The 22,257-nt window shown below is 29.0% G+C and overlaps 3 protein-coding genes across 3 annotated transcripts; 2 read left to right on the top strand and 1 right to left on the bottom strand.

Moving 5' to 3' along the window:
• Positions 1–696: 696 nt before the first annotated feature.
• Positions 697–2,686, top strand: LOC113871711 (serine/threonine-protein phosphatase 7 long form homolog). The gene is made up of 5 exons (XM_027508809.1): positions 697–1,535; positions 1,633–1,708; positions 1,790–2,191; positions 2,265–2,513; positions 2,600–2,686. The coding sequence occupies exons 1-5, from the start codon at positions 697–699 to the stop codon at positions 2,684–2,686; spliced, it is 1,653 nt and encodes a 550-aa protein (XP_027364610.1).
• A 355-nt stretch (positions 2,687–3,041) lies between these two features.
• On the bottom strand, positions 3,042–5,039 carry LOC113871710. The gene is made up of 5 exons (XM_027508808.1): positions 4,982–5,039; positions 4,619–4,843; positions 4,389–4,537; positions 3,822–3,834; positions 3,042–3,589 (listed from the first exon to the last, which is right to left on the bottom strand). The coding sequence occupies exons 1-5, from the start codon at positions 5,037–5,039 to the stop codon at positions 3,042–3,044; spliced, it is 993 nt and encodes a 330-aa protein (XP_027364609.1).
• A 7,944-nt stretch (positions 5,040–12,983) lies between these two features.
• On the top strand, positions 12,984–13,412 carry LOC113871709 (ethylene-responsive transcription factor ERF096-like). The gene has a single exon (XM_027508807.1). It carries the CDS (start codon positions 12,984–12,986, stop codon positions 13,410–13,412), a length of 429 nt encoding a protein of 142 aa, XP_027364608.1.
• The last annotated feature ends 8,845 nt before the right edge of the window (positions 13,413–22,257 follow it).

Genomic DNA, 22,257 nt, shown 5'->3' with positions numbered 1-22,257 from the left:
TAAAAAAATAGTTAAATTAAAATATATAATTTTCTTGTTACTTATGTAAAAAATAATTAAATAAGAAATATAAAAGAATTAAATTGAATAAATATATGAGGAAAAATTATGTATGTTATTATTATAAGGTTAATAAAATATAAAATTATGAATAACAAAATAAAATTGAAATAATAAGAATGAAAAATATTAATTAATAAATTTATATTATAAAAATATAAGGAATTAAGTAAAATAAAGATGAATATATAAGCAATGTAAGTTAAATAAAATTGAAAATATTATTTTAAAATATAAATGACTGAAAATAAAAATATTAGATCAATATTAATTTAGACATTTGAATATTTTAAAAAGTTTGTAGTTATTTAAATGATTTTAATCAATAATAATAAATTACAATTTTATGCATGTAAAAAAACAAAAAAAGGGAAAGAGAAAAATAGGAAAATAATTAAATTAAAATTGATTTTTCGTTTTATTTATGTAGAAAACTGTATTTAAAAGTAAAAATGATGATGATATTATTATTGTTATACAAATATTATTATCTTAAAATAACAAAAAAATATAATTAGAAAAATATTATTTGAAGGTACAAATTGTTTAATACTAAAATGATATTGTTTTTATTAAATTTGGTTGCTTATATTATAAATTTGAAGTAAATAGTTTACTTGTTTATATAGATTTTAGATGGCATCATCTTCGTCTCGTAGTAGGGTGTTAAATCTTGGCCCCGAGGATGGTTCATTACTGCGCTATCAGTCTATTCATGTTTCAGAGTATATTTGGGATGGTCGTGAACACCCAATATTGAGAGTGAGAAGAGGTCATTTCATACATGCTGGCATGGAGGGAGTACCAGTAGAGATTATTTCTCATTTGACAGTAGCAGGATTTGCTGGAGTAGCACAGTTGTCTAGTATTCCTATTGACCGCCAATTGATTACAGCGTTGGTAGAAAGATGGAGGCCAGAGACCCATACATTTCATATGCCCCCTGGAGAGTGTGCTATTACTCTTCAAGACATTGCTATTCAGATGTGTCTTCGTATTGATGGAAGACCAGTTATTGCCCCTACAGGAGGTGACAGGGCACAAATTGTTGAAGATTTATTGGGAATTAGACCACCTAATTCTGCATTTATGGGGAGCAGCTTGAAACTTACTTGGTTGGATGAGCATTTTTCCCATGTTGGGTTGCACAACCAAAATCCCATTCAGCTAACTCGCTTTGCAAGAGCATATATTTTGAGACTTATTGGTGGGTTTATGTTAGCTGATCATTCTAATAGCAGGGTCCCAGTTAGGTACCTTCCTTTACTTGAGGATTTAGAGATAACTGGACAATATAATTGGGGAAGTGCAGCGTTAGCCTTCCTATACAGAGAGTTATGCATGTCCACGAATATTGATCGGTCTGGTATTGGAGGATTGACTCCACTTGTGATGCTGTGGGCGTGGGATAGGTTCCCATTTCTATCTCCGGGTGATCCCCCTTACACACAGAATGATCTTCCTTATGGTGCACGGTATGTCTATAATATTAAAACTTTCATTCAATATTTACACAACAGTATTTTATTACAAACAGTCATGCTAATATTTATGTTTTTATAGGTGGTTAAGATTTCAAAATTTTAAGAAGGGGAGAAAGGATCTAGCTTACTTTAGGTTCAAATTTGATCATTTGAAACGTGATCAGGTATGCGTTATTTGTTTATGATATATGTTATCATCAATTAATAATTATGAATAATTACAATAATATTTTGTACACTTGCAGTTTGTGTGGCAACCATATAGTATAGATTTGATGCATACTTTGCCTGCCATATGCACTGAGGGCATGCATATATGGAGAGCTATTGTGCCGCTTATTTGTTTCCAAATATGTGAATGGCACCAGCCCGATCGTACCATGCGTCAATTTGGGATGGTACAACATATTCCTCATGCTCCTTATCAGCCAGACCAGCTACATGACATTACTCTTAGAGGAAAGACTGCTGACAATTGGGAGTCAAAGTTCATGGGCGTACTAGAGCATTGGGACAGGAGATTAGATTGGGTTGTGAGTAATGAACCACAAATTGGTCTACTGAGTTCGAACTCTGAATACATGCGGTGGTACCATACTCATACTAGACGATGGATGAGCAGAGATGCTGCAGTGTTTGCATTACTTGTACGTATAGATCGTTCTAGTAAACGATTTTGTTTGTTTAATAGAATCTAATCTGAATGTAATGGTTATGTAGGGAGATGCTCATGAGAGGGCCTATTACTTGTGTAATGATGGGAATGACACATTTTCATTTGAGGAGATGAAGGATTTGTGTGAGACGATGTTAGCCTTGCAAAATGAGCAGGAACGTATCTTAGAGCCTTCATCCTCATGTGATCCTCCTATCCAGAGTGGAAATCTAGATGAGCCTCAGATTGACATTGGTATTGGTGAACAACGTCGGGAAGGCAAAGGTTTGCAACGTCGACGAACGTCATTTCAGGTATTGTTACCTTATGCTTCATTGGGTCATTTTACTTAAATTATAACATGTTTCATTTGAACATACTTATGTGTTTAAAATTGCAGGCCACAGATTTTACATTGCCCCATTTGCCCGAACGAGGAGATGGTACTTATTATGTCCCACCAGATTTTACATTAGTCGTCATGTGACCATAACGCCGCCCTTCATGATCATAAGCCAAGCTCCACTTTTCCTTTGATATGTTGTCAATCCATGTTTGAACTTCAGGAGAATGCGAACGAAATTTATTAAGACCAGCTTCAAATCTTTGCTTGCAAGGTGTATACGCTACATTTAAATAAGTTATACAGTTAATGGTGAAAAATAAATATATATTCATAGATAATGTAAAATGTAATAGTGATAACATACTTACCTAATTTCATAAGCATACTCTTCATTGCGGAATTTTTTAATCTTCTATTGAAATTGCTTGCAATGTGACGAATGCAATAAACATGGCAAGCATTAGGAGGTTGCCACCCAATATGTGGATTAGACACATCATTTTTTAATACTTTGATGGCGATCAGATATTAAACAAATTTCAGTTTTATCAGTAACATTTAGACGGATCATGGCTAAGAACCATTCCCATGCTGATAATGTTTCTCCTTCAACAATGGCAAATGCTATAGGAAGCACACTGTTATTGCCATCTTGAGTTGTACCAATAAGCAATGTTTGCTTATACTTACCATACAAAAAGGTACCGTCTACCTGTATTATAGGCTTGCAAAACTTGAAGGCTTCACGACATTGCCTAAACGACCAAAATACTCGATGAAAGACTCTGAATCTATTATCCATTACATTACCTCTCACATAATCATTGGTCTTAATTTTGTAAACTGACCCTGGAGCATGTAATTGCATGTATTCTAACCATCTTGGTAATGTTGCATAAGATTCATCCCAATCACCAAATATTGTCACAATTGCTTTTTGCTTTGCTTTCCATGCTTTTTTGTATGAAACTGAATACCCAAATTGGCCACTTATTCTCTCTTGGATTAATGAAACAGGAACAGAAGGTTTTTCTTTGACCATACCTGTCAATAAAATTAAATAATACATCTCAGCTAATGATCATATCCAAATCATTTTAAATACACAAATAAATATAATCTCAATTGAGTTTCACGTACCAATAATGCATGAACAAATAAAATTTGAATCTAACTTTTTGTGGTCTTGAGAAATCATAGTATTAACGCAGGTATGCATACCACCCCATCTCGTAATTTTTCACTTATTTGAATTTTTGGGAAGCAATGCTCTTACTTTCCAAGGACACCTGGAAATATGATTCACACACTTGACAAAATGAGTTGATGCTTTTGACTCAACCACAAAAAATGTTTGATGTTTCTTCATTGCATAATGTTTTATCGCCATCTTTACCTCCTCTTTAGAGTCAAATAGTTGTCCAACATATGATGCATCTCCTTGTACCCATGATTATGACGAATGCAACTCCGAAAAATTCAATTCTTGATCAGGATGTTCCCAATTAATAGCAGTGTAGTGTGAACTTATGTTCCAAAAAGGTGTTATAGAATCTGTATTAAACTCAACAAATTTTAGTTAAAAATATTTAACAATTATTGTATTATATAAAATTGTACCTGCAGATTGTCCTTGCATAATGTTATTTCTTTAATGCATCTCCTTGTACCCATGATTATGACGAATGCAACTCCGAAAAATTCAATTCTTGATCAGGATGTTCCCAATTAATAGCAGTGTAGTGTGAACTTATGTTCCAAAAAGGTGTTATAGAATCTGTATTAAACTCAACAAATTTTAGTTAAAAATATTTAACAATTATTGTATTATATAAAATTGTACTGCAGATTGTCCTTGCATAATGTTATTTCTTTCAGTGTTTGGAACTGTCATCATTGAATCGAAGCCATCTTCCAAATCAGTATCAGAAGAACTATCTAAAGGAATTTCTCCTTCATCTTCATAGTCATCATCGTACTCATCTTCGTCATCTGTAGATGCAGCAGCAAATATTTATTAACAAATTATAAAATTTTAAACATCATATAATTGAAATAAATATTATACATTACCTCCTCCAATTGCATACTCTTCTTCATTGTCACTAACAGACACAGTTGGGAGTGATACATTTAAACATAACAAACTTTCACCTACATGAGAAGTTTCACCAACCGCAATATCCACATATAACTCAACTACTCTTTCATGCCGTTCTTCACAAGCACTTATCATACAGTCAATGTCTTCATCATCACATACATCTAAAATTGTGTAATTTTCACTCCTTGAATCAACTAAAATTCGTGAAATTAGTCTAGAAATTACATTACTATTGCACAATTTCAATTTTGTATGTATTTTTTTTTTCAACATCTCAAAAGTAATTTCACGTTCTTTTTTAATCATTTTCTTATTCCTTTCAAATATGATACCCTCATTTCCTTCGTACACTCTTCCATTCCAGTATAAAATAACCACAATTTCAGTCATCCTGTGTATCAAATTAAAAAATACAACCAAAATTATTAAAAAAGTTTACCTAAACAAATAGTAACAAAAATAATTACCACAACATTAAAATAATATATTTTTACATTTATATTAACATTAAATAAATTAAATTTATTACTACAAATATTTTTATTTTTATTTATTTATAATAATAGTAAAATTATTAATTCAAATTTATTTACAATAATAAAAAAATTTAAAACAATAAATTAATAACATTCTAACCTTTTTTTTCCAGCAAGAAAGCTCACAATTGCGTCCCTTCTCCTCACAGTTGCGGAATGCAGCAGCAGAATGCTCGGCAGGAGCCTCTATATATTAGGAAGATAGTGTCGGCATTCTTTCAGCCGATACACAAGTGTCGCATAAATAAAACCGACACACATGACTTTTGAGAGCGGTTCAAATTGAACCGCTCTAAGAAGTGAATTTTAGAGAGCGGTTCAGGTCGAACCGCTCTCAAAAGTCCGTTTTAGAGAGCGGTTCAATTCTAACCGCTCTCAAAAGTCATTTTAGAGAGCGGTTCTATTCGAACCGCTCTCAAAAGTCCGTTTTAGAGAGCGGTTCCGTTACAACCGCTCTCAGTAGTGGGTTCTGACACCTGTGTCGGCATTCTTTCAGCCGATACTTGATCATGTGTCGCCAGAAGTTTTGACGACACTAACAAATCACCCTACGCAGAGAATTTCTTATCAAATAACCCCATACGAATAAAATGTTTTGGTTTTAACCCTATACAGGCAAAAAACCCCATTCATGTCGCAGTTAAAATATAAAAATACTTTATTTAAAACTTTTACTTGTGATTTTGTGTGTATGCATTTTGCATTAATTGTTTTTTTTTTTATAAAATATGATATTTTCTTAGATTACTCTTATAAACATCCAGTTTGAAAGCGATAATTAAAAAAAGTAAGGATACAAAAAGAGTAAAAAAAAAGTTAAACATAAAAAGATAAAAAATATAAAGATTTGTATATATTTAATTAAGTAGATGATTGTTGGAAACTTTCAGATGTTTATATCTCCCAGTTCACAAACATCTGCGGTCTTTAAGCATGTCGTGCTGTCTTGTCAAATCACGAAGCCTTCAATGTCTTCCAACTGTCTAACTAGGGTAACACGTTAGGTTTTTTTTTTAATAAATATATCAGTAGCATGATTTATCTAATATTTTTTTTAATTAAGACAAAAAAAATAATAAATTTTTACGTTGATTTACTCATTAATTTTAAGATGATTTAATTTAATTAAAAAACTAAATATTATTTTTACAACATTACAATGTAATAAAATGAATATAATTGTATAACACTTTTACCTTACATCTAAATATGCACTAGATGAATAAACTCTCTTTTTTTATCTAGTCAAATAGGTTCAAAGTATACTATATATAATGAAATCAAATCCTATTTTGTCGCGAATAATGTGTGAGCATGGGTTCAAGATCCCATTTCGTCGTATACCTAGACTAGAATTTTTTATTTCATGATTATGAATATAAATGCTTAATGGTAGTTAGTTATAGAACAATAAATAATAGAGCATTATAACAATGTAAAAAATAATTAAAAAATTTAAGTATATATATACTTAACTCTGAATAAAAATTAACATTTTTAAAACCTTAGAGTTAATCTCTAAAATAAATTTTAAAATAATATATTTTCTTATAAAAGAATCTTACCAGAATTCCAATAATAGAACTGAACTTTTCTTCTTCTTTATTTTTCTTTTCAATTCTTTCTAAATCAGTGTAAGTTTAACACAAAATCAAAGAAAAGGCAAAGATGGCGACAACTTGAGTGGTGTTTTGCAAAGGCATTTTGACTATGACTCAACTACAAGAAACCAGTACAATAGGTTACAGGAAATAAATTTGATTCAGAAAAAAATGATAAAAGAAAAAATGAGAAGGAGAGGTGGTGGTTGATGAAAAGTAAGAAAAATTAATAATAATAATCTATTGCCAAAGAGGAGAAAGTATTTTAAATATGAGATTAATAAATGGTAAATATTGAAATATGATTTTTGTTGTTGCAAATTTACAAGAATATGGCATAATAAAAAACGTCAAAGGCAATTTTAACGTGAATAGTTTCATGACAAGAGGGTCAGAGTAGAGCTGCAGTGAGTGCCTAAAACATAACAAAAAACGTTAAACGCAATTTTATGTGAATAGTTCTATGCACGGATTCAGAGTAAAGATTAAAATTGCCAAAGGTGTTTTCAACTTGGTCAAAAGCAGCTTTGCAAAAGTTGTTTTGTCAAATCGATACAGGTGGCAATAAACTTGCTGTTGGCGATTTTGAATGCTGCCATGCAGGGAACTAGACCAGTCTGACTCTATAAAGTCAATGTTGGCGATTTTGAACGTGTTAAAACGCCAATATCAATTTTAAGCCTATATATTTGTTGCATGCGAGAAAAAAGGCGGGACAAAGTTTAAGAAGAAGTGAGATTATGGAGAAATAGAGAGAAGGTCGAGAGAGGTAGTAGGAAATTAGGAGGAAAAAATAGAAAAAATTATATTTAGAAGTTGAAAAATTGGAATTGCAGACAAAATGGTTAAAGATACAACTCTTGATTCAATGAAACATATTTCGGAACAAATTCAAAATTTAAATGTAAGTTTTTCTATGTTATTTAATATATTTTTATGTGTATTTTAATTTTGGTTTAACTTTTAATGAATAAAAGTAGTTGATTTTTTTTAAGCAATAAGTAATTTTTTATAATAATTTATATTGTTATAGTAATTAAAATTAAAAAATGCTAAATTTGTGTTGAAAAAAGCTTAAAATAAAAAGCTCGTAAGTTTTATTTTGAAATGTGTTATGTAACAACTTGAATTTAATTTCAATTAAATAATAATTTTACAAATTTGAATAATCCAAATTTTCATAAGATATTTCAAAATAAGAGAAGGGTCACAAATTAATATCAAATAACTACTACAGGACTGGTTCAATTACAATATTTTTAAAATAAAATCTAAGTCCTATAGCAGTGCATCCGTCCCTTCACTGAGTCCGGTGTTGATCGTCTTGATTACCTGAAAAATGAATGTAAAGATGAGTACTCTACACTATTCAATACACAACTATCATAGAGTCTCACCTTATTTATACTTCACGCAAAGTACACATAAATAACATTTTCATTTCAATTTGTCACTGATACACTTATGGCACCAAACAATCATATATATATATGAAATTAACAAACAGTAGTCTCGTGCACTCACTGCACGCCAGCCACGCTCATTGTGGCACTATGATAACAGATTTTACCATGGATGGTCGTCGGTTATCCCTGCCTCACGAATACCACGTGGGCAGTCACGGGTCGTTCAGCAAAGGTAGTGGTCAGAAGTCTAGTCAAGAAGAGAGTGTGTGGCCCGTGGTACACCCGTGCTGCAGTCGGTATCACCACCACTCCCTCTTCCCCAAGATATTTCTACCGTCCTCATCTTCCACACCCTCAGTGTATCGCTGAACCATTCAAAACACATTACAACGGCGCTAACACGCCCATTCACATATATTCTATTCACGCATGCAATAATCATGCTTACACACGGCACTAGGCTCACATTCATTTCACACACCGCAATATATAGCAAAATTCTATCAACCACATATACTCTCATCCACACACATAATATTCACATGTCACAACACAATATTAAACTAAATAACGGTAAATTACATACAAAGAGTATGGTAGAGTTCTCCCTTACCTTGGATTAAAGACCCACACTCGGATTCAATCTTGAAAATGATCCCCACACAGATTCGGCCTAACCACATGGAAAAACTCCATGAGAACCCAAGGAAACCACAAAAACAGAGAATGGGGTTGAAAAACGGAAACCCTAATCATTAAAATTCACCTCCAAGCGTTTCCCACACAGATTCAACCTCCAATCTAGCTTCCGAATAGCTTTGGAGGCAATTTAATCAGTGGAAAAGGGTTTTGGGTCGAGAGAATCGAAGGGATTTTGAGAAATGAATTCTCAACCCTAAACCCTCTTTTAAAACCCCTTAAATCGCGACACTCTCGCTGCAGTGACACCCTCTGTCGCCACAACGAAAATCTCAGATGAAACTGCACCCTGGTTTCTGCAAAATCTTACTACAACGAGACTACACCCAGAAATGCACTCTCCTTTGTCGCTTTCTCGCCACAACAAGATAGTCTCGTTGCAGCGAAAAGGCAACAGTTTCGCCCCTTTCCTCCAGGTGTCGCTCGCTACAGCAAGAAATTCCCTCGCTACAGCGAGAACACCCTACACTTAGGCACTTAGCCCATTTTCAGCCTAATCTAGTCATGCATATATATATATATATATATATATATATATATATATATATATATATATATATATTTACACACATCCACAACATATATCCAAATACATACACATATATCTATATATATATATAACGATCAAGGTTACAAAAATTCGGGGTGGGTGTTACATGTTATTATTAATATATTATGTTAATTTTTATATATGATATGTAGTATATTATATTATAATATATTTTGTTGTAAATATTGTTGTTTATTATATTATTATAATGAAAATGAATTTTATAAGAATTATACAATTATTAGTAATATATATTTAGTTGAGTTTTTTTAGTAATAGGTAAATCTAGAATTTTTATAACAATTTATAATTTTATAGTTATTAAAATAAAGAGTATTTTCAATTTATGTTGAAAAAAGCCTATGATAAAATATTAAAAATTTTATTGTGTAATTTTTATTTTAGAATATGTTATCATTAATGTATTATGTTAATTTAAAATTGATTATATATGATGTGAAGTACATTGTAGTTTTGTTGTAAATATTTTTTTCAATTATATTATTTTAATGAAATTTGATTTTATAAGAATTTTATAATTTGTTAAATATTTATTAGGATTTATGTAATATAGATAGTTGTTTTAGTGATAATAGTTTTTTTTAATTATTTATAACAGGTAATGAGATTGTTATACTCTCGTTACTTGTCAATAACGCCTCCAAGGATTAAAATTATGAAAATTTTACGACATGGTGGATTTGATCAAATTTCTCAACTTTGTGAAATGCAAATAAACGGTTCACTGATAAATGTGCTAATGGAACGTTGGAGGCTTGAAACACACATTTCACTTAGTCTGTGAAGAATGCACAATTACATTAGAAGATTTGTACATGTTACTTGAACTTAAGATTAGCGGTGTAGCAGTGATTGGTTCTACAAATCCTTTTATTATTGTTATACAGGATATGTGTGAAAATTTAATAGGAAGCTAACCTGATTCAAATGACATTGACAGATCAGAAATTAAATTAAAGTGACTATTCCAACACCTTGGTTTGCTTCCTTGTAATTCTGACATTAAGTTACAACAACATGCTCGTGGTTATATTCTTTACTTATTAAGACATGTTCTAATGCCAAATAAAAGTAATTTAGTGGTGCATGCAAAATGCTTGCAGTTGTTAACAGATGTGAATGAAATTGACAATTACAGTTGGGAATCAACATGCTTAGCCTTTATTTATAGATGCTTAGATTGAGCTTTTATACATGATGCTAAAGAAATTTGTGGCTGCTTGATACTTCTGCAGGTGTGGGCATGACATCGCCTCCCATGGCTTGCTCCAATCCTGAGAGAACCACTAATATTTTCACTTACTCTTAGATGGAGACGATTACAATATCCAACAGAAAATTACGTTTAAGAATTTTCAGAATATTAGATTAGCATTGAATCAAATGGGTCTTAATGAGGTAAAGAGTTTTACAAAATGTTATTAAGATGTTATGTCATGAAACCCTTTATTAATAAGGTGTTGTAACGCCCTATATTTTAGAATAATATTTTGGTTTTTATATATATATATATATATATATATATATATATGGAAATTTTCATGTATTTGTATGTTTGAGTAAATGATGATGGCGTTTTATAATGTTTTCTGATATCCGTGATTACTCAAAGGTTGTCGTTGGCATTTTTAAAAAAGTTAAAGTAATTTCTGACAGTCAAAAATCGACATTAGCGATTTTAACCAGTCTTTCATATTTTTTCATATTTTTTCAACTTCTAAAATTGTTATTGGCGATTTTACTTTTGTAAATTTTTATTTTTATTTTATCCAAAATCGTCATCGGCGTTCCACCATATTTTAGTAATTTTGTAAAAAATGCCATATTTTAGTAGTTTCTTAAAAAAAACAATATTAAAAAAAAACCCGCAAAAGAAAGCAAAATATTTACTTAATTTATATAAATAAAACACCTCACTATATATATATATATATCGCGAAAATAACCGTTATTGCAAATCATACCTTCAAATGGTGGCCAACCAAGATGGTATTGGGCCTATCGTTATTGCGAGCCTTGTACCAAGAACGAGGTTCTTCTCTGTCCTAATTGAGCCCACTTCATCATTACACACGTTTACAATTTATTCTTATTTTTTGACCCCAGAATTTTTTTTCTTTTTCGAAAGTGAGCTTAATATTGAACAAAATGCTTAGCTATTTATGATATGCTTAAAAGACCTTGAAAAGACACGTTCTTATTCACTGAACAACTTCTCCCAATAGTAAATTTCGTTCCGAATAATTAAATCACGTATCGATTAGAATAAAACAATTATTTAAAATGAGGATAAAATATTTTTTATATTCGATATAGTTGAAGATATTTCACCTATAGTTTATGATTCAAGTTGATTTAAGCAGTTACGACCGTACTTTATCATGTTAAAATTTTAAACTAGTAAAAGCGTACCACTAAAATCTTACACCCAAGCTGCATGCACTGTGAAACATACCATTGAAAAGAAGTCTTACTGTAATTCTCACACGTCTTTCCTTTATATATAACTAACTCTATTTGGTCTCGTTGCTCGTCTCTTATTGCAATTAATAATTTGCAAATCACATTCTGATTCTTGCACCATTTATAGAGAATCTTATTCACTCGCAGGGGATTCATGAAGACAAACCAAACCTCAAGGTCCCCCACCCTTGTAGTGCTCCCTCTACCTTTCTTTTTCTACATTATAGTTGAACATTAGCATTCAATATTTTTAAATATTTGTAATTCTGAACCATTTAATAGAACCAGGTTCTTTCTAGAAGGAAAAAAAATCAGATCGTTCAAGAAAATCTATTTCTACAGAAAAATTCTCAAATCATGGTGGTGGATACTGTATCCCGAAATATAATTGTATCTAATGTGAGATCATTAGAATATTGATTACCTAATTAATGTTATATAAGCAATATGACTTCACAAAATGACTCACGAGTACTGTAGTTTAATTTGGATAAATCTTTACAGAAGAAAAAATCAATACACAAAATAAATGAAACTCTTTTCATAAATATTTAGAAAAAGAATATAATTTAATTGTGTTACTTTTATAAGTATTTATCGAATAAAGCTATCACATGGAACCTATATATCTATCCTGAGTTTGACATTTTCAACCTTGACAAAATTGATGAAGATAGGTTATCTTTACTTTTTGTTATTTATAATGATAATAAATATTTTTGTGAGCCACAAAGTAGTATTTGTGTCCTTATGCGGCTATAACTGAAATGATTTCCCAAATAACGATGCGGAAAAGGCACTTACGAGAGAAAGAGAGGAAGAAGGGCAAAAGAATTTCAAAATTTGCAAAAGCCACCACCTTGACCATCCAGATACAATGGACACGCAACTTTTCAATATTGGTCTTAGTTTCGTGGCAGAACATTCTTAATCATCACGTGCCAACAATGCTCACGTGGCCTAATCAAATTGTGGCTTTCCCCATTGTGCCCATTTTTTCAACCATATATAAATAAACTCAAACCTAGTCCTATCTCACCATGCATGCAAACAAAACCATGGATGAAGATGGATCAAGGGGAAAGGACGCTGGAGATGTCCGGTACCGAGGCGTACGCCGGCGTCCGTGGGGCAAGTTCGCGGCGGAGATTCGAGACTCCACGAGGCAGGGGCAGAGGGTGTGGCTTGGAACTTTCAACACGGCGGAGGAAGCAGCCAGAGCCTATGACAGAGCTGCTTACGCCATGAGAGGTCCATTTGCAATCCTTAACTTTCCTAATGAGTACCCTATGACTGCTGGTGGTGCCAGTGCTGCCACTCATTCCTCTGCTTCTTCTTCTTCCTCTGCCTCTACTTCAAGGCAAACCAATGTAGAAGGCAGAGGAAGGAATGAGCAAGGAAGACAAGTGTTTGAGTTTGAGTATTTGGATGACAAGTTGTTGGAGGAGCTTCTTGATTGTGAGGACAAAAACAAAAGGGGTCCCTGAAAAACTAGTACTCCTATAACGTTACTCAGGACAATGTTACAATAAATACTAATAATTATGCAGGTACGACTACTATTTACTAAGTGCCATCATATGGTGATGAAGTGTATAATCATCATCCAGTTTATGAATTTTGGTGTAAAATGTAAATATTCATGTCGTTTTGTGACTGTCAAGAGTGCGTTCAAGCAATCACGGCTTGAATGCATTTATGTATTAAAATTTGTGTACTGTCTAGTGCTCAAGCAGTGTCCCCTGCATTATGTTTTATATTTTTTGCTCAATTAAATACGGGATGCGAGACTCTGTTTCACCTGCGCTTTAGATAAATACCATTCCATTTTTCAAAACTCCGTACCATAGAATATGTGCTCATCGTATGTTATATTTTCACATTCACTCTCTTTTATATTTATTTTGCTTTCTTTCACTTGTTTTTAATTTTTTTTTCTTATTACTCTCTTCCTTTATCCATTTGACACCCTAAAATATGGTGTAAAAGAATCTTTTTGCATTTGCTGCTAATACAATGTCCCGCTTTTGTTTCCGTAAGGTGTGTAGTTTACGGTTATACAACTGCAGACAACTTTCTCATGTTTTGATATAAAAAGATTCTTATTTTATTTTTATTCTTTGAAAAGACCATGAGATATCAACAAATTTACCAACTCAGAAAACCTATTTGAAACGTGAGTCACACTTAGTATGTTTCATTTATATTGGGAGATGCATAAAGATGAGTAAAATAAAAGATCAAAACAAGATAAATGTAATTATTATCTTAGTTGGGTGAACTTTTCTGGATGAAAATATTACAGATCTCGGTAGCTTATCCGTCAAAATTTGGAAGATATTCAAAGATAAAATTTGTGAATATGATTAGTGTGGACTAGTATAAATTGGAACCAACTATATTTAAATAAAAGTACAGTTTGATTAAATCTTTGGATTATTTTTAATATTTTAAAATACAACTGCTACATAGATATTTCTTTCGTCAATTTTACGATCAGGTCGCTTCTTTTGACAGTTTATTTATACATAGAGGATTGCTCCTTTCCGTTTATAATTTTATCTTTTTCAAACCATTATTTCAGTAAATACAAATACCGAACAATAATGGTTGACACAATTGGAAGGGTACACCACACATTAACTAAGCTGGTCAGGATTTGAATTTTATCAAAGTTCATCATATATGGATTATCTATTAATAACCTTAGAGGAGATTGTTGAGTTTGAGGCTTGTTCTCACTGTAAATTATTCAGGGGCAATCCATTGTATGTTTAAGTCTAAAACAAATTCTTTTAAATTAGCACCCTATCCTTAATTTTTGTATGCAAATAAATCAAAATTAAATGGAATGAAATTGTTAAAAGAAACATTTAAAATTACGCTTGCAACTGTTTTCTAAAGACTATGCAGTTTATATTGGGCTACTTAATATATATTACCCCATGTAGTCTATATCAAAATGCTAGTAATAAATGAGTATTTTTAAAGTCTTCATCCAACACGAATATATATAACTGCTTATTGCGATAAATATTGTGGACCATTGAATCTTTTGCGTATTTGAGAACTTGCATGCATATATATGCTCCAAAAATAATGTGGACTTCTTTTCCTTTGATTGAGTATGTTGGTTTTCATTCAGGTGTACAAGGCCATGACCGGAGCAACAAATCATCACTCTGTCTCCTATTATCAAATATTGGTTTGTCTTAGTCCTTTATATCTGCCAATTTTATATTCATTTTTCTACGTAGGAATCTAATGCCGTAGCTCATGCTTTAGCCTCTGTGACATTTGAGTTTGCTGGTTGTAGATGGTGGGGAGAGTTCCCAAGAGTTCCAGCAGACAGTGTTTCTTCTCGTTAATAGGATTATATTTTTTGTTTTAATTATGTTGGTTATAATTCTTGTTTAGTATTTTAATTTCTTCTCTTAAAATATGTTGAAAATTAGATTTTGAAGAAATAGAAAAGGGACACATTTTAATTTATAGTAATATATATATATATATATATATATATTTGTATTTATAAAAACAAAGATTAACTTATTTATTTCAATATATCAGTTTTTAATATTAAAAGTTATCAAATAAAAATATGTATTAAAATAAATTTTTTCTTTGCCCCCAAAATCTAATTCTTAAACCTTAAAAATGGTTCGCTGATGTGCAACGGTCAATTACAACAAATTGAATTCAAACCTTTATTTGCATGGCAAAATTTTTAGGAAATTCAAAACCGTTATTGTAATTCATTTTTTTTAATAAAAATATGTAAATTTTATTTTACTAAAAAATATCATTGATTAAAATGTAAACTTAATTATACTTTTAGTTAATTTCATTTTATTTACATACAATGTTGATCCTCTTATTTTTTTTCAAAATAATTAAGATGCTCTATATTCTAAATTAAGTTAATTTGACTTTATCAGTGATTTTTTTATTTAAAACCCTCAAATTTCTATTTTCCTAGTTAAAATTGTTACAAACTATATCGATCTACACAATATATTTTAAACATTATTCAACTCTATACTCACCAATTAAAACATTAAATTTTACCCAAAATTTCCCTCTTGAAATATTAATCTCACGTCTTGTAAAATATTTACAAATTTATCAATTTATACTTCTATTTTTTTTTAACTGAAGTAACTATTTGTAATCTTTTATGTTTAAATTTTAGTTGAAAGATACGAAAACACATCGTTGCCGGTCCCCGCCGGCATCCAACTTTGACATGTTTATGAAACTGTTTCGTTGAATACAACATTGGCAGTAACATGTGCCACACAAATTACTAAACTTTAATGACATTACTCTATGTTTTGAATTGAACTCTTCCAGATATATATTCTCTGTAACGAAATATGTTCCCTACTTGTTCCCCAAAAAATTCCGAGCCTCTACCTGTTCAAATTAGCAATGGATGGATGTATTGTTTCTTTATACAATGTACAGAGACACGCATTTAAATTAATCATTTGAAAGAATTGTATTCTTTCCAACTTTTATTTTAAATTACGTATTAACTTGTGTTTTGATTTTGTTAAATTTCATCATTTATTATTATTGTCACCATTGTGAAATTTGATTTGAAAGTAGAAAAAAAAAGAGAGGTAATAATCTTTTTCGTGATTTAAAAAGAAGTGGTGGACAAGCTTAGGTAATTGGTTCTGCAAATACTTGTCGGAAAAGGATAGCCACTATTTTTATTTTTATTTTTTATTTTTGGTTTTTCCTCAATGAAGACTTGTACCAAGTCGTTCAATGGAGTGAAAAAAGGGCAGAACATATTGCAAGAAAATAAATTTACGAGTTTACAATTTATATCTAGAAATTTAACCGATTAAACTAATTTGAAGGAACTATAATCAATAATTGTAAACAAGAAAAAGTAGCTAGATCGTGTGATAATGACTGTAATCTTTGTCTGACTTTATATTCTGGCAAAATTGCTTAATTAATCCATCATTTATAAATAATAAAATAGTTGATTTTGATTTTCGGCTCCAAAAGTTTGGACCCTGGAATTTGGAATATGACGGTTCTACGAGACGTCCATAAAAGCAGGGAACATATGCTATAGAAAATAAATAAATAAGTAAATAAAAGTGGCTGAACTAAGAAAGTGAATCATGAAGAAACTGGTAACGGACAAAAGTGATATAAGATATTAAATAAAAGAAACACAAGCAGATGAAGCATTTAAAAGCCTCAAATTTAAGTCAATAATATAATCAGTTTATACTACTACTAAAATAAACTATTTTGATTTGATAACCTTAGAGTTATTCTATTTTATTTTTTAAAAAATTTAATAACTATTCTTAAAATTTTAGTCAAGAGATCCAAATTTTAAAAACATTATAAATGCATCTTTACAATGATATTTAATATACATCTCTAATATAATTTTTAATTTTAAATAAAATTATTTATTTATTATTAATTCTCTAATTAGTGCCTTTAAAACATTTATCAGCACGATCCTCTTAATTATTAATGTTATAATTATGTTAAAGTCAAAAGTTTTTCTTCATATGTAAATTTAGAAATAAAGAAAAAAAGGGGTGAAGTTAAGAATGCGTAACTGACGTTTCCTAATAGAGCAGGGACAAGGAGTCATAGCGAAAGACGAGATAGAAACCCTAAACCATGCTATGATCATAGGTCAACCCGTACCCCAAGCTGAGACCTGTCACCATCTACCCCACATGTTGGAAGCTTCAGGCGTGATCATTCATCATTATCATTGAAGGAGCAAGCGTGATGCATTGAGGGCAAATAGCTCATGAAGCATGGACATAGACATAAACCGGACTCAGACATGCACGCATGTACAAACACCAATTATATATATATATATATATAGATTCATTTCATTTAACTTTAATTTAAATATCTATGTATAATTATATGTTAAGAAAAAAACTAGGCAACATCACTACATCACTTGTAGTGATAGAATATACCTAATAAAAAAGAAAACAAAAATCGTATTTGACTCTTCCCTTGTGAGACTGTGATGACTCTAGCAGAGCCTGGGAGAGTTGGACATAAAAAAAATGGATAACAAACTTTGAAGAGGGATATTTAAAAAAAATGAAGGCCCAAGCCCAACACGCATCAAATAAGGAGCATAAGCAAGTTAGATGCAATCATATTGGATATCTATAACACTGAACAATATTTGATTAGAGCTTGTTTGAGCCAATAATCTGAAGTCAGAGAAAGAATTGAGAGTAATACGCCCAAAATCAAAACCATATTTGCATGCACACCTCCGAAAATCATCTTTGAAAGTTAAAATTAAAAAATAATAATAATAACAAATGAAAAATTGCACCTAAAACCTCTTCATCACGAATCAGCCTTGTGTCACATCTGCTTGTAATCATGAACTTGTTTGATAAAAATATGTGACTGATGACAAATAAAAAAAAGGTATCTGAAATGGTGAACGTGCATCCATCCACTGTCGTCCTTGTCTGCAGTGATTTTATACAATTCTCTGCAGTGTTTTCCCCCTCATTTCGGTTGCTTTTCTTCAAAATCAATCAAATCATCAAACCCCTTTAACTTAATACCCCTCTAATGTTTTCAATCATAAATTTAATTATATTGTTTTTCAAATTTTTTATTCAAATTATTTTATTATATCGCTCATAATTTTTAAAGAGTTATTGTGAAGACTTAATCTACTTGACTTTTTGAAATATTTATATAATTACTTTATATTGACAATGTAATTTTTTTTTATATTATCAATCAATAATAAATTACCATATCAAACAAATATATAATTTTTTACAATAATTAATATAAAAATTAAACTCTAATTATTTATTTTAAATTTTTATTTATTTTTAAACAAGTATAAACATAATTAAATAAATAAATAAATAAAAACTATTAATTATAACGAAAATTTAAAAAAAATTAAAAATGACTTTTTTTTTACCAGAGATTAATATTCTTAGAATGTAATATTTACATCAAACATGAAGCAGAAACATTTTCTAACCATATTGCATACTGTTTATAATAATATTTTAGACATGCTAAATATATCTTCAACATTCTCATGACTCAAAATTCATAAAAAAAACAACATAATTCACAAAAATTTTAAAAAAAAGCGTGCATCAAACATTCACTAAATGTATATTATTTTATTCAAATAATTTTTTTTTCACTTTTTATCGTAAACATATTTAAGTATTTAAAATTTTAAAATGCAAAAGCTAATAAGTGTTATAATTGTGTAAGCTCTTCCCCTGATTTGACTTTGCTCAGTGGTTATTAGTGGAAGATTACAAGATATTTTGATTTATTGAACTTACAAATAAGTGTTTTTTTTACATGTTATACGATAATTTTTAATTTTAAATAAAATATAAAGTAACATACGTTTAAACAAGTCGCGCATCATATTATCTTATAATTATAATCATTGATGTAATATGCTTTTTTGTCATGCAATATGATTAAACACATATTATATGTCATCACTAAAATTAATTAGAATTTTTTAAAAATATAATTAAATGTATTTATATGTATAAGTATTAAATTTCTTTCTCTAACTAGAGCCTTACACTTTTACTTTATGCTTGAACCGTTCTTCTTAAAAAAGAGTCAGCTTGTTGAGTTTTTCTTTTTAACGACTATTTGTCATGAGAAAAAAAAAACTTGATTAAATTTACCCGTTTGTTTTAATTTTTGAGGAAAAATATATACTTTAAATATATATAAAAAGTAATTTATTTTTAAAAAATTATAAGAAATATAAGTTATTTTTATTTTGTTACAATTGTAATTTTTTTTTTATTTTAGTGGATAGTTATAACTTTGGCCCTTTTTTAAAAACTACTTAAATAACATTTTAAAAAACCTAAAATTAAATTATTTTTTACTTCTAATTTTTTAATAAATATGTGAATTTATTTATTGTTTGATTATAATTATAAAACTACTTTTATTTTAATGGGAAGTTTTTTTTGTCAGTGTTTTTTATAATTTATTTAAAATAATTTCTCTTAAAGAAGTTAAAATTGGATTATTTTCATGTTCTGATTTTTTTATAATCTTAACTAAATGATATAAAAACCTGAAAAATTTATTTTTAAGAAAATTTCTTAAAAAATATAATTAGTGATGAAATATAAGAAATCTTATTGATAGGGTAGATTTATAATATGTATGCTATCATGTTAGTTTTTCATCAAATAAAGATTACACTAACAAGGGGCAAATGTAGCAGTTAAATGTTTTTTTTAATCAGTGTATGCAGTAATTTTTTAAACGTAAATGAGATTATAGATTGAAACTTAAGCATTATCATCTTATTAAAAAAAAAAAGATTGTGTCACAAGGAAAAATAATCTTGATATATTATTAACATAATTTTTTTTTCTATAATAACTTTCTCATCCATATTATTATAACATTTTATTTAAATAATATATTTACTTTTTTTTAACATTTTACTTAATGAGTTTAATTATATTAATGTATGAGATTTGAATTTTTTTATACAATATATCAACATTAAAAAATAATAATAATAATATATAGTTGAGAATTCAAACTAAAACTCCTTTTTTCACACAAAATATCAAAATTAAAATTTACAGATAATATATAGTTGAGAGTTCAAACTAAAACTCCTTTAATATAATATTATACATGTGTGTGTTATAATATTACGTGTATTGTGCGTTGTGTACGCGCGTAAAGGGGTTGTTTTGGTCCAAAAGTGCACAATAGCCTTGGGTAAAATGTAAAATGTCCTTGGGATAACATCATATATTATATGGTCAATTGTTGTTACAATATAACCAATCACACTACCTTTTAAAGTTTGAATTGGGTTTTCTCTTCTTGTTCTCAATTTAAATCGACTTTTGACAATGGTTACATAAATAAAAACATATTGACCACAAAAAAAGGTTTCTATTTTACGTATTGCTTTCTAACCCATTTTTCTATTGAGTAGGGTCACAAACACATATATGTATGAGAATATATTCAGTAAAAATAATTTTTATTTAAATTTGTGAAAGTTATAAATTTACTTATATAATTATATACTAATATGATTAAAAATAAAAGTTAATTAATAGTTATATAATTATAAATAATTTTTTAATTTTAATTATTAAAATAAAATAAAATTTATTAATCTACATTACTTAATTTTTTAATAATTAATTATTCTGACATAATTTATTTGATATATATGTATATATATAAATAAACTCATAATCTGTTAATATTAAATATTAAACTTAAACACTTACATTTTATAATAATTTTTTATATAATTTAAAATTAATTTACCAATTTAATTATCTTATATTATTAGTTAAATTATCTTATATTATTTTTATAATTATATATATTAAATTTCATTTAATATGATAAAATATTTATTAATTTTTTATAAAATTTAATACAATTAATTTAATTTATAAGAATAATTAAATTAGTTATAATAATTTTATTAAGTAGTGTAAATAATATTAGTGAATATATATATATATGACCATAAGTCCATATTTATTCCATCGAATTAATTTTGCTCGACACGGACTCTCTTATAAAATGTAACTTACCAACTCCCCAGTTGAATTTGGTACTTGCTTGATAAAATATTTATTTTCTCAATTATTAGAGTTTGTTCAGAATTATTTGTTGAGCTAGATTGTCAGATAAGGTGATGAAACATTTATGATAGAAATTATGTATATGTGATAAGATTAAAAATATATAATACAAGACTTAAACATTTTTATTTTATTTTTTATATGTCAAAATAACAATTAAATATATTTTAACCTTTTGTTTTTAATTTAATTTTATATTTAATAAATTTTATATTAAAAAAGAAAGAAAAGATAAAGAAATTATTTTATTTATTTATTTTATCCATTAAAAGTATCCTTAGAGTTTTGGTGAATAATATTTATAGAATCTACAAAACATGTAAACCATGCAGTGATATTGAAAAAAGTTATTATTTACTAATAGTTTAATGTTAAATTAACTTCTATTAGTGGATATTCTTCCTAACTAGAGTTGATTATTAGAGTTTCTACTGACAATACGATATGTTATACTAATAAATAAATTTATTAATATATATATATATATATATATATATTGATTATTTTATTTTTAGACTAAGTTGATACTGACAAAAATTATTTTAGTACTTGATAACTTTTGTGTGTCAGTAAATGATAAATTTTTTTTTGTGTAACTATGAAAATCTTCGAAGACAATATCATTCACACATAAATTTTGCATACCAAATTTTAT

The sequence above is a fragment of the Abrus precatorius genome, unplaced genomic scaffold, assembly GCF_003935025.1.
Source record: "Abrus precatorius isolate BTA unplaced genomic scaffold, Abrus_2018 Scaffold7, whole genome shotgun sequence".
Taxonomy (NCBI): domain Eukaryota; kingdom Viridiplantae; phylum Streptophyta; class Magnoliopsida; order Fabales; family Fabaceae; genus Abrus; species Abrus precatorius.
This window is presented reverse-complemented; position numbering and strand designations above follow the sequence as displayed.

What these genes read in the sequence shown, in the direction of transcription:
- LOC113871709 (XM_027508807.1), top strand. Translation starts at nt 12,984, where the DNA reads ATGGATGAAGATGGATCAAGGGGAAAGGACGCTGGAGATGTCCGGTAC.
- LOC113871711 (XM_027508809.1), top strand. Translation starts at nt 697, where the DNA reads ATGGCATCATCTTCGTCTCGTAGTAGGGTGTTAAATCTTGGCCCCGAG. An exon ending in GATCTTCCTTATGGTGCACG is followed by an intron (nt 1,536 to 1,632) that starts GTATGTCTATAA and finishes TAGGTGGTTAAG; the next exon opens with ATTTCAAAATTTTAAGAAGG. An exon ending in GTCGACGAACGTCATTTCAG is followed by an intron (nt 2,514 to 2,599) that starts GTATTGTTACCT and finishes TTAAAATTGCAG; the next exon opens with GCCACAGATTTTACATTGCC.
- LOC113871710 (XM_027508808.1), bottom strand. Translation starts at nt 5,039, where the DNA reads ATGACTGAAATTGTGGTTATTTTATACTGGAATGGAAGAGTGTACGAA. An exon ending in AGTGTACGAAGGAAATGAGG is followed by an intron (nt 4,844 to 4,981) that starts GTATCATATTTG and finishes CACGAATTTTAG; the next exon opens with TTGATTCAAGGAGTGAAAAT. An exon ending in AGAGTATGCAATTGGAGGAG is followed by an intron (nt 4,538 to 4,618) that starts GTAATGTATAAT and finishes CTGCATCTACAG; the next exon opens with ATGACGAAGATGAGTACGAT.